Here is a 12,252-nt window from a genome sequence, read left to right on the forward strand (position 1 = left end):
ATCAGCTAATAAGCATTTTCAATGCAGGAGGTCCATCTAATTCTAAGATGGAAGCTTAGAAGTTAGTTTTTAACCTTTAACAAAGTTAGTATTTAACAATGCTTTAAAAACTGGGAAGACCCACCATCTTGGAATCCTGCTAATATTATTAGGTGGGGGAGATAAATTGCAATTAACTTGTCATCCTTCCTGGACAAATGACAAGAAAGTAATTCTTTTGGCATAGTCTTTTCCAAACATATGACATAAAACAACCAATATAATAATAAAAAAGTGAAGATATGGAGTCAACAGGCTGCACAAAAGAGCAATTAAAAATAATCTTTAGCAAGGATAATCATTAAGGAAGAAATATTAGTAAGTTGGACCATTAGGTAAAGGCCACACAGTAACAATCACATTAAAACAGTAATCAACCTTTTTAAAAAACAGCAATTGAGGGACAAACATAGAAACGTTGGTGGTAAAGCTAATATTTGTACTGCTGAGTTAATCTATGGGAGGAAGAAAGATACTTCTGTGGAGCAATATGAATCACTTGGTGAAAAGTTCATGCCTGATCAACTCAAGTTTTAATATCAAAGAGCCACAAAAGGGAACTGCAGTAAGAAAGGTGGCAGACTGAGTTTCAGGGGACACATTTATTTCACACATGAGTAGTAGCTTTTCAATTTAATTGTGCAAAGCCAGATAAATTGCTCAGCTTGTGAAATTGAGACAATATTGCTTGCTGGTAAGGAATGTGGTGCAGTGTTTTTAAACCTCTGTGAACCAGTAATTAAAACATATTTCAATCTGTGCTATTGTAATTATAAGGACTTAAGGGTATTTGAGAGGCATGACCCACCTCACTGTCCCAGAGGTTAAAAATTATCCATTTGCAGAATATTGCAATCCATGTAGGAATTTCAGTGTGTGATTCAGCGACAGAAACATAAATGGGGCAAGACAAGAGCTGAACTTTCCCAAGGTGTCCCTGCCCATTGCTTGGGTGTTGGAACAAGGTGATCTTTAAGGTCCCTTCCAACTCAAACCACTCTGATTCTATACCACAGCAGCTCTTGCCTACAGCTGTACTTGATTTATTCACATTTTGTTTTCTGTGCACTGGGCATGTCAATGCTCTCACAACCCCACTCATGTGCAACACTCACGCTTGCACAAAGCTCACTAACAGGCTGTTTGATCTGAAACAAATTGAAAGGACCAAGCCATTAAAAGCAGCCCTGGAGATTAATTTCTGTGCACAGAAACAACGGTGTGCAGGGTGTTACAATTGTAACCACAGCCCTGAAGAGAACGACATGAGAAATCATTGCTTGTGCATGCTCACGGAGCTTCCCAGCATGAACATCCTCCATCCCCGCATCCTGCCCGTGTATTGACTGCTAAAGATCCTCTTGGGAGGAGTTTTGTAAAGAGGAAGTGACTTTTGACTTCAAGACAAACATTGGCTGTTGGACTGTGAATCAAAACAGTAAAACAGTCTTGGTTTCCTGATTGGTGCTTTGAGCTCTGCTCTGGGACTGGAAGCAGTCAGTTGTGTAAGAGATGAATGTGAGAGCTCTCTTTCTCTGAAAATTTGTTCCTCCTGCTACAAAGCAGCTTTTGGAGAAAAAAGCATTTCTGGAGCTGGCAAGTGCATCCCAGTGGAGGAACATTAACTTCTCTCTCAGATCGATGAGAAGCACCTCCAAATGTGACAAAATAGCTATGACTGCCATCTGGGAAGGTTCGCTTCTGATTAACCCTTGTTGGGGCAGAGCAGGGCAACATTTAGCAGGCACTCCCTTGGTGAACCTGCCTAAACACTGCTTCGCCTGGAAGTTTCATGGACAAACAAACACAAAATAACTTTGCCACTGTTAATGTGGAGTAAACTTCACTACGTTTAAATTACCTATTTATAGTAAGTCTTGGCTGGTTTGTATTCTCCAACTCAAGAGCACAATGTACTGCCTGTTTTTATGACCACACTCTGTAACCTTTGACCACCCAGTGAGCTGGAAAACCCCAAAGCCGCATCTCCTTAGGTGTGCAAAGAGTCTGGTATTTAACGTATGACAGAGCTTTACTTAGACATCAAAATTTTAGGTTCCTTAAAAATGTGTAAAGGAGACAAACACACCCTTGGCTCCTCCAGCGCCCAAGAACCCAGGCAGAGGCTGATGCAATCGGCTGCAACTTGCTCAGTGTTTTAAAACAGAGCCAGGAGGTAAATTCATCTCATTTGATTTTATAAAGTGAGGCCAAACAGACTGAAAGTTCTGGGTGGGACCCTTGGCTTGCAAAAGGAGATTTAGCACATCTTAACTGAACATGAAATTTGCGACTCCCAGTTCAGTTTTCCTCTGCTCTGTTTCTGTGCCCTATGGATCCCCCCACAGCCCATTCTCCTCTCTAGTCAGAACATAGCAGAACACTTACGAAAATGTGAAATTCTTCAAATCCTTGCAAAATTTTGAATGTAAGAGGCCCAAACCTTGTTCGGTTTTGCTATCCACTTAAGGGGAGAAAGAGAAGAAAACACTGAGGGAAACAAGCTGATGATAACCAAGATTGATAAAACCAAGATTTTCCCTTGGAAGAGACTGGTGCAAGGTTATTAAAATTAAGGGCTTATCCTTACTGTACACAGAGCAAGGCCTCAAGAGGGATTGAAGTTAACCTGGAGTGGCTCTCTGTGCTGCGGCATTGCTGGACATCCCCAGGCTCACCTAAAGGACTTTTGGGATCCCAAGAAAAAAAAATCAGGAATACAGAGGCTGAGGTGAAATGTGGAGGCCAGAGGGTGGTGCCACCCTGGAGATGTTTGTGCTCCAAGCCCCAGTGCTGAGGAGGCGTGCAGTCAGAGAGGGCAGGGAGAGCTCAGGACAGCCTTGCTGTAACGCACAGGCTGCTGTTGGATGCCTCTTCCAGGGCTTGTTCCAGTGCCTGGGAATGGATCCTGTCCCCAGCTGGCTGCCAGGGTGATCTGAGAGCAAGAGTAGAGGGAAGAAGCAGGAACAGTGACCACTGACCACCAGACCTTCCCAGTGTCATAAACCAAAGGTGGTGCAGCATGCACGGGAAAGCACATTTGCACTCAAAGGGAAATAAAATCTGGAACTAGAGACCTTCCCTTCAAGCAACATTGATTAAAGTAGTGTCAGAGTGTATGTTCTCCTTCCCTGAGTGGCTTTGAACTCAAGCAGTAAAATCTTGAGAGAGTCTGTGAAAGAATCTGTATTTCTGCCTGGAAGTATTTGCCATTTGTTAAAACCACTATTGAGCTTAACCCTCAAATTAGATCTGTTTTTCAATCGGAGAAGAGCGCCTGCTATGTAAGATTAGTGCTCTCAAATTTCCCAGCTGCTAAAAACACCAGGTCTTGAGCATTAATGAGACCATGTCTAATAATTTACCCTAACGTGTTAAGTCAGGAGCTGGCATCATGTAAATTAGCAAACCCAATTACCAAGTCCTATGCGGATATCACCAGAGACGCCAAGAAATCGGGAAGGAAGAGAGAGAACTGCTAATGTTTATTTAAATAGAAAACGACAAAATTACTAGAAGAAAAAAGGGCTTTGCAGGCTTCAAAATATTTCTCACACGAAAATGCAGAGCAAGGGAGAGCAGAGTAAATGACAAACTCAGAAGGAAAGTCCTTAATTCTGTCAATGTAATGGCCTTGCTTTGCAAGATGGGCTGGCAGAGGCACTGCAGAGATCAGGCTGCTAATAAATTATGATGTACTTTTTCCTTTTATCATTAGTCACTTCTGATATTCCCCCATTTGTGTGGACAGAGAGGTGGAGCATCTGGAAATGATGAACACATCTGAAGAAAGGAAGACACATTAATCAGACTTACCACCAACACAAGGACATTCATGAGCCGATCGATGCTTGTTCGCTTAAAAGTTGTTTTTCCGCTGTTCTGCATGAGTTTCGTGTCTGGCCCTGAAGATGAAGCACACTTGTTAATTTTGGTAATAAACCTTAGCTGTTCTAAACCTGATTCTCTCTGAGGCCCCACTGTGCTTTTCAGCATAAATAATCATCATAGCTCTCATGAAGTCAGCTACGCACAGATGGGAGTGCTGGTGGGAAATTTGGGCAGAAACAGGTTAAGTCATTTGTCTGAGATTATATGGAGAGGGGCACATAAAACCATTAAATCTGGAGTTTTGAGTCAATTCTTTTCTTTCAATATTCAACCTTTCCTTTCAGGTTCAATCACTTTTCACAGCATATCTGATATTGCTATGTTATTTGTGACATATTAGGTATTATCTCACATATCTAGGGGAGTACAGAAACAACAGAAGGACTATGCTCATGAAAAGCATAGATCTAATCAATAATATTATTGATGACCCTGATATTCCAATGTGGATTAAAATCCAAAATAGAAATTATACAGAGTGTTTCTTTCAATACACTTGAGAAAATTCTTAACCAAATTTAATGTCTTAGTCATTGATCAAAACTCCCCTTCTGTATTTTACTTTTATTTCTGAAAGAGGGAACTTTTGTCCTCTTGTGCCTGGTAGAAACATAAATACTTGATTCCTTTGTGCATGCTGGGTGTGATGTATCCCCACGCTGGGGTTCTGCAATCGACATGTCAGTCTTTTTACCTACCAGCATAGATAACGAGTCCAAAGCACCAGTCTGTGTTCCTGATAGTACAGCCCCTCAGCAACATCTTCTCATTGTCCAGCGCATATTTCTCTCCTCGAAGAGTAAGAGTTCCTGTGAATTTATCCAGTTTGTTATTTGGTGCCTCACATCTGATTTCTCCTGTAAAAAGAAGAAAGAAGCAAAAATGGAAATCTTGGTCCAGAAAGGTGTTATTAATACTGCATTCCCAGCTGCTCCTCAGAGAGACAATATTTCACACTCTAGTTATAGTAGATTCCTAACCGTGTCATTCCCATTCTATATCTTATGTTTACTGATGTTCTGGGATGTTGCTCCTTCCCCATATTCATCTCATAATTCAAGGGACCACAGTGAACTTGGATTCATTCAATTCTTTGAACATGGCAAGTTTTATTGGTAGAGTACAAAACAAGGTTTCCACAGCTTCTATGAGGGTGAGAAGAAATGTTGAACCAGCGACATACTTTTAAGCCATTCACAGCAAGTTCATAGTGGTAGGTTGTCACTGGATAACTTTTGATAAAAGTGCTGGCATCACCTTTTTTCCTATTTCATTTCAAACTGCAGGAGCCCAAGTGAAAAGAATCATAACCTAAAGGCTGCAGAAGAGTAATTAACTGAGGTGTCTTTGTTCACTGATTTTTAATTTCATCTGTTTTATAACTCAAGTCCCTGGAGCACATAAAAAGATACCGCTACCTTCTTTGGCCACTGAGCTGACACTGTAAGTGATTGGAGTGTCTCTTTCCACGCTTTATATTTATTTCTTGTAATAAAATGTGTTCAGATACCTCAGTTTAAAAATGACTATTTAAATCAACTGGTGTGCTGACCTTTAAAGATTTAAACCGGAGCCCTGTGGATGTATTGAGAACTGGAAAATACAAATATGCCTTACTGAGAGGCAATGTAAGAGTTCAGTCTGTTCACTTAATCAGCAGGAACACTGAAGTGATTTTCAACACAGGCTGTAAATACCTACAAAAATACTAGCATTTGCAGGGAGTATAGTTCTTCTTGCAGCTTTCAGATTTACACACCAGGCTCAAGAGACTGGAAACAAAATCCAGAGAAATCCAGGAGGAAAGTGTTCTGATTGTCTTCACCACCACACATTTTAAAATCAAAAATTATGCAAGTGATCTGAAAAGCAGCTCTAACCTAGGGCAGACACAATGTCAGACATGAAAGACTGAACAATTAGGAAATTCAGTGACACCTGGCTTCAGAATTGATACTAACAACTGTGTTGCTCTTCTATTTTAACATCTGGTTAGTCCAACTAGGACCAGACCTGTCGCCCATCATTTCTGAAAGTCTCTAGTAACCAGGCTGGTCTCATTGCCACCCTCACAAACACCTTGAAAAACACAAAGGAAACAGAGGCTTTGCACAGGAACCTTGGCAAAGCAAACCCAGGGCATGGTCTCCCACCAGGAACGCTGTGCCTGCCGTGGGACAATTCTCCTGTAAGCACCTCGTGTGTCCACATCTGCTTTCCCATACGTGGGTGGGTCTGGGCTACTGACATACTGATTTTGAGATCAGAAGGGATTTTTCCAGATGAGACTAGCCACAAAAGAGTGAGAAGCTCTAAAGATCACCCCAGGACTGCTGCACTGATCCAGTACCTCTGCAGCTGGAGGCACCCTAGCCAGGCACCATGCCTCCATCCCCTTCACCCATGAACAGCAATAAGTTATCTGGAATACATTTCAGCTGAAAGAGTTAAATATTGCCAGCTTTGAAAAGTAGAGGGTAACTGAAAAGTATTGTTGCCTTTCTGGTCTCCCAGTTCCCCTAATCAAAGAAAGAAATTCAGTGTTTCGCAAGCATCTTCCTTATCTGAACGATCAAACAAACATCATAACTCACATTAAGCATTCCACTGAGTGCTTGTATTAGCTACAGAACCCTGTCCTCTCTTCCTGTCTTAAAAAGTAATTAGATACAGAGTTACATAAATATTTAAATATTTCTACAGAGGTTTGCTAAGGGAAATGCAAGGCTGGGTCTGATTCCAGGCACTCTTCCCAGTACACTGTCAAATATAAATCATCCTATGAAACATTTTATTCATTTCAAGCATTGTGAAGAGGCCACTTTTATTTACAATGTAAGTAAAATAGAGATTTAGAGAACTAATAAATATCTGGTTAGAAAATTCTCAATTTTCAGAAAATATTTTTAAATGTTTTTTTTTTAATTTAACACTTCTAAGAACACAGTGCCCTTAGATAAGCATCATATTAAGCATGCCTGAAAAATTATCTAAGATGAAAGTTTTGCTTACAAACTGATAGACATTTTGGCCTGCTCAGGAAAATAACTAAGACATGCCACTCCAATTATAAACATTAAGCATCTAACTGTACATGTAAAAGCATATCTCTCAACACCTAAAACACTCAGAACCTCAGCCATCACTTCAAAGAAATCCCAATGTACTGAGCTGACACTTGGCAAAAACCACACATTATTGCATGAAACCTCAACAAAGCAGGCAAAGGAAACTCTACCAGAGACCATCTCAGCTATGCTCTTTGCCACATCCTCAACACTTGTCCTGGAATCACCTACTTATTTCAAAAACTTTTTTTTTTAAATTATTTTCCCTCTGTATCTAAAAGTATTTCCTGAGAGCCTTCAATCCCTGAAGCGTTCCAAGGACACCATCACTCATTCCACCCCTTTCCATAATAACTCCTCCTGTAATCTTGACCTCATATCTAAGCCAGCAGGGCACTGCAGAACGTGACTAACATCACTTGGTCTGTTCCCTCATCTTCTTTCCACAGACAGATGATGTGTGAGCATGGAGTATTCTGGTTTTGACAGGTCTAGCTCCTTTGTACATGCTGCTAAATATTCTCTGGTATCCAGCAACAGGACACATGGGAATGGTTGAAGTTGCAATGGATGAGGTTCAGACTGTTCCTCTTAGGAAAAATTTCGTTTCTAAGAGGATGACCACTCACTGGAACAGGCTTCCTAGAGAAGTGATTGATGACCCCAGCCTGTCAGGTTTAAGAGGCATTTGCACAATGCCCTTAAAAATATACTTTAATTTTTGGTGAGCCCTGAAGTGGCCAGGCAGTTGGACTAGATGATCATTGTAGACCCCTTCCAATTAAAACATCCTATCCTATCCTATCCTATCCTATCCTATCCTATCCTATCCTATCCTATCCTATCCTATCCTATCCTATCCTATCCTATCCTATCCTATCCTATCCTATCCTATCCTAAAATCCTATCCTATCCTATCCTATCCTAAAATCCTATCCTATCCTAAAATCCTATCCTATCCTAAAATCCTATCCTAAAATCCTATCCTATAATCCTATCCTATCCTATCCTATCCTATCCTATCCTATCCTACCCTACCCTACCCTACCCTACCCTATCCTGCCCTAACCTAACCTAACCTAACCTAACCTAACCTAACCTAACCTAACCTAACCTATCTTATATTTGATACAGTAAACAGCACAGAGAAATGACATATTTCCTATTAAGCACATCTATAGTGCTTGCCTTTAGATATTTTAAAATTCAGTCTTTATTGTTGCATTGAGAAAGGAAAGGAAAGGTTTGAGCATTAGACTTCAGGCTGGGAAGTTGTCATCTGTCCTGTGTGCAGGTAGACCTCAGGTCTGTGTGGTGTCTGGGAAGTGCCACTGGTCAGAAGATAAATGCAATCAGTACATCAGCATTGCTACATCAGTGTGAAAGTGCGGTGTGAAAATGTTTTGAGGCCAGAACTAAGCATAAGGTTTTGGGAAAACAGTTTACATTGTGCAGTTATGTGAACTCTTGTGCTGGCTTTTGAGGTGGATAGCCTTGACATGTGCAGACAGACACAAAAGGAAAGAGTGCATGCAGAAGAACTGCCACCAATGCAGTGTCAAGTTATAGACATGAATGGCAAGACCTGCAAGCAAAGAGAGACTTTTTCCTTTACGTGTGGTGTTGATATCTGTAGTGCAGACTGCAGAGTGCCTGTTCTGTTTTGCTGGCACTGTTTCCAGAGACAACCTAGCAAGGGGCAGAGAACAGCTTGGAAGGAAGAGTCCCAACCACTCTCTGTATTTTGGACAAATCATCTGGAAAGTGCATTTTCCATTTATACTCACCATTGAACTCTGTCAGCTTCTGAAGGTCTTCTCCAAGCTCTGCAGTGACTGTCAGTGCCTGCTTCACCTTCAGATTTGTTTCACTGTGACAAACAATATAAGACAAAAACATGAACTGAAAGTCATAGGTGAACTGAAAGCTCTCCTTGAAAATCACTTCTGCTCTTGAGGACAGTCTTCTTCCTTAGACATCTGATGAACTGTGATACCACACGTCTGTTTCACCTGGCCAAAGGGTGTAGGCACCAAAGGTGAAATGGCTCTATCTTCTTAATTTCACCACAGAGCACCACACTCTCTATCCTGTCACCCATGACACATTTAAACCCAAGGTATCTAAGCATATATGAGAGGTCTGAATCTTTTCTCTCATGGTATTCTGATCTGGAAGATTACTTCAGTCCTGGGACTAGTTAGCTAGGGAGTTGGAAATGCAATGTCAAAAGAATACTGCATTTGTTCAGGGCCTCTTAGAAGTGGCACTTGTGTGTACGAAAACTACAAACCCATTTTCAGCAGAAATCAGATGAGGAAAGTCCAGAGGGCTGTCTGTAGGGTCTTGGGAGAGACACAATTTCTTGAAATCTCTGGTCTTGCTTAGTCCTTTAGAGCATTGCTAGTTCTGGGCAATGCAGAAAAGGTCAGGTCCAGTTTGTTCCAATTAATACAAGTTGCAGCCCTCTGGTTTTTTGGCCATTTGTGTCCTGGAATGGGCAGTATTTGGAAGCCTTGGCTGTGTGCTTGCTTTGATATTATTCTATAGCAGTCCAAAGGAGATTACCAGAGTTATTCATTATGATTACCTCACCCAGATAATCTGTCTCAAGGAAAATACTAGAAAAAAGAAAAGAAACAGCTTCTGCTGGGGATACTGCAGGAACATGTATCTTACTAACTCTCAGTGTCAGAAGAACTGTCATTGAAAAGCAAAGTCCCCTCCTCACATGACATTTGCACTCAAGAAGCAAAAATATCCAACAAAAGAGGTTATTTTCAAGATACCTACCCAAAAGTTTATTCTACATATCATGAAACTCTTGCTACCCAAGCTATTGCAGGTAAGTCTGCAGCACCCAGGGTCACCAGGAACGTGGCAGTGATTGCATGCCAGGGCCAAGCTCACTTACCCATCCAGCTCAGCTGTCTCAATGTATGTCAGGCTGTGTGGCTCACTGCTCGACAGCAACAGGAGATCAGCCTGAGCACAGATAGAGAGACAGACTTGGCATGAATTCACACAGTCAGAAGGCGCTGCAGAGCAGTGCTGCTAGTGGATACTGCCACATCATCACTATGACTGATTTTCTTGTGAGTGATAAGAGTGGCAGAGGTTAATGTGATCAGGATAGAGAGAAACAGTACTCACTGTCACAAAGTTGTTGTTTTCTAGTTTTATTATATCCCCCACTTGGACATTCATCCATTTTTGCTCCTTTAACCTGCAAGGAAACCTTTAGTAAGTAAGCACATACAGCAAATGCCACTTGGGAAATGGGGAACTTAGCTCTGCTCCTGGAGCCAGACTGTAGGCACCATCAGGAATTGGGAGCAGGGCCTGCCATGATGTCTCCTGATCCATACTAAATTGGAGGACCACCACAGTACAAAAAAAAGCAGTAAAAAGCAATAAAAGCACTGTTAGGGCTGACCCATGCTGGGTTGAGAACAAGATCCACAACAGCATCACAGTCCATGTGCCCTATCCTTGTCCTTGTCTCTGCACGGACTACTCCCTTCCTTCCTTCTCTTGAAGGGCCACATTGCCTCAAAAAACCCTCTCTGCTTCATGTGAAACACTTCATCTGGGAAAACTGCAGATTGTGTAAGGTTTTATGAGTGGTACTAAGGGCAAGTGTAGCCAGCTGTCAGGAAGGCCAGTGCAGGTGCTTGGGCTGTGCACTTGCCTGTCCGAACCATGTCTGCACTGGTCTTCAGAGCACTAAGCCAGATGTGCACACAGGAAGCCAGCTAAACTGCAAGCACCAACACTCACAAGATAGCTGTACATTCAAATTCTAGAGGTGAGAAAGATCAGTCTCAAAACAGGACTGGGAGCTTAAGCTTGAACTCAGTTCAATCTTGCTTATTCAGTGTTGGTCAGAGCTGGACAGGATCTGTGGTTTCCAGGATTTGAAAAAGGAAAAAAATATTATAAAATTTCTGTGCCAAAATTTGTTTCCTAGAGACAGTAACTAATACACAATAAACTAAGAAACTGGTTTACTTAGCAGAGAGCACAAAAAACTATGTCCCTATTCTTCAGTTTCCACTTATATTTTTAACTGTTTGGTCATCCATTGGAGTTTACACAACATACTGCTATCTGTAGTGTGGAAAAGAAGTCAAAAAAGACTTCACAGCTGTCTACAGCTGTGTCCTATGCATATCTAGACTCCATGGAACTGCAAGTAAACAGCACATCTGTCTGCCTCGAAAGCCAAAACCTCTGCTGTTTTTTTTCTACAGGAAAGAACATTGCTAGCAGTACAATGTCCAGAGCACGCAGCAGAAGTGTTTTGGGTACATCTAAGCCAGAAGTACTACACACACTCAAAGTATAATGAAGTGTATGAGGGAGCTATTCCAGCTTCATAATTTGAAATATCTTGTTGATAATGCCCAGTTTTGCTTAATGAGAAATAAATCCTATGAGTATAAATGGGCACTTTGCTTGTTACTTCTGGGTTAAGGAGTAAAATAATACAAGACTCTGAAATTCTTACTTGAACATAAACACCCAGGAACAGAGAGAGTTTAGTTTTTGTCAGCACAAGGTCACAGCCATAATGTCTGCATAGATTCTGGTACTGTGTCTAGGGTTCATTAATCATGTACATAGTCCAAAACTGCATGATGAACTAGTGGTGTGAAACACAATTCAATTTTAAATTGTTTAGTGATCCTTGAAAATCACACACACATGGAGAAAGAATCAAAAATATTACTAATAGAATGCTTTTCCTTGTGAGAACTACAGCAAAAAGCACTTACATGCCATTGATCAGGACCTGGACTGGGCGGTTGTTGACGTGTTTGTCACTTTTGTGTCGATTCTGAAAATTAGATCAGAAGGTTAAAAGGCATTTCCAGGAAACCAAACACACAGGAGCCATAGGCAGTTCACTAACATTTCAGGTTTCCACCCAGCTGGCAGAATGGGTCAGGCAGATTAGTGTCACAACTGAGTCAGTGTCCAGTGCACATTTACAGCAGTGACACAGAGCATAACCAGACTGCAAAGGGCAACAGGCAACATCGGGCTTGCTCTTGGAGAGAAGAAGGAGGGTAGATCCTTACACGTCATTTAGCACAGCCCTGACTCCACTGGCATTGCTCTCACCCACCTCAATCCATAAACACTAGAGAAATTCATTCCTCTGCTCTCATATGGAACATGGCTACAGTTGTCCTGGTACTGCTCCTTTGAACATCAAAATTATTTTAATGATGAGAGTAAATCAGATGCT

The 12,252-nt window shown here is 41.4% G+C and overlaps 1 protein-coding gene across 9 annotated transcripts in view; it reads right to left on the reverse strand.

Moving 5' to 3' along the window:
- The window catches only part of LOC111941134 (phospholipid-transporting ATPase ID-like), a 96,922-nt gene that overhangs the window by 29,596 nt on the left and 55,074 nt on the right, over positions 1 to 12,252 (reverse strand). For all 9 annotated transcript variants that reach the window (XM_086868122.1, XM_086868124.1, XM_023944182.2 and 6 more), the window contains 6 exons: positions 11,777 to 11,838; positions 10,152 to 10,224; positions 9,913 to 9,983; positions 8,786 to 8,868; positions 4,629 to 4,787; positions 3,856 to 3,944 (listed from right to left, as the gene is read on the reverse strand). In XM_086868122.1, coding sequence (XP_086724248.1) covers positions 3,856 to 3,944; positions 4,629 to 4,787; positions 8,786 to 8,868; positions 9,913 to 9,983; positions 10,152 to 10,224; positions 11,777 to 11,838 — 537 coding nt within the window. The remainder of the gene's footprint in view (positions 1 to 3,855; positions 3,945 to 4,628; positions 4,788 to 8,785; positions 8,869 to 9,912; positions 9,984 to 10,151; positions 10,225 to 11,776; positions 11,839 to 12,252) is intronic.

The sequence above is a fragment of the Cyanistes caeruleus genome, chromosome Z, assembly GCF_971803275.1.
Source record: "Cyanistes caeruleus chromosome Z, bCyaCae1.hap1.1, whole genome shotgun sequence".
NCBI classification, from domain to species: Eukaryota; Metazoa; Chordata; class Aves; order Passeriformes; family Paridae; genus Cyanistes; species Cyanistes caeruleus.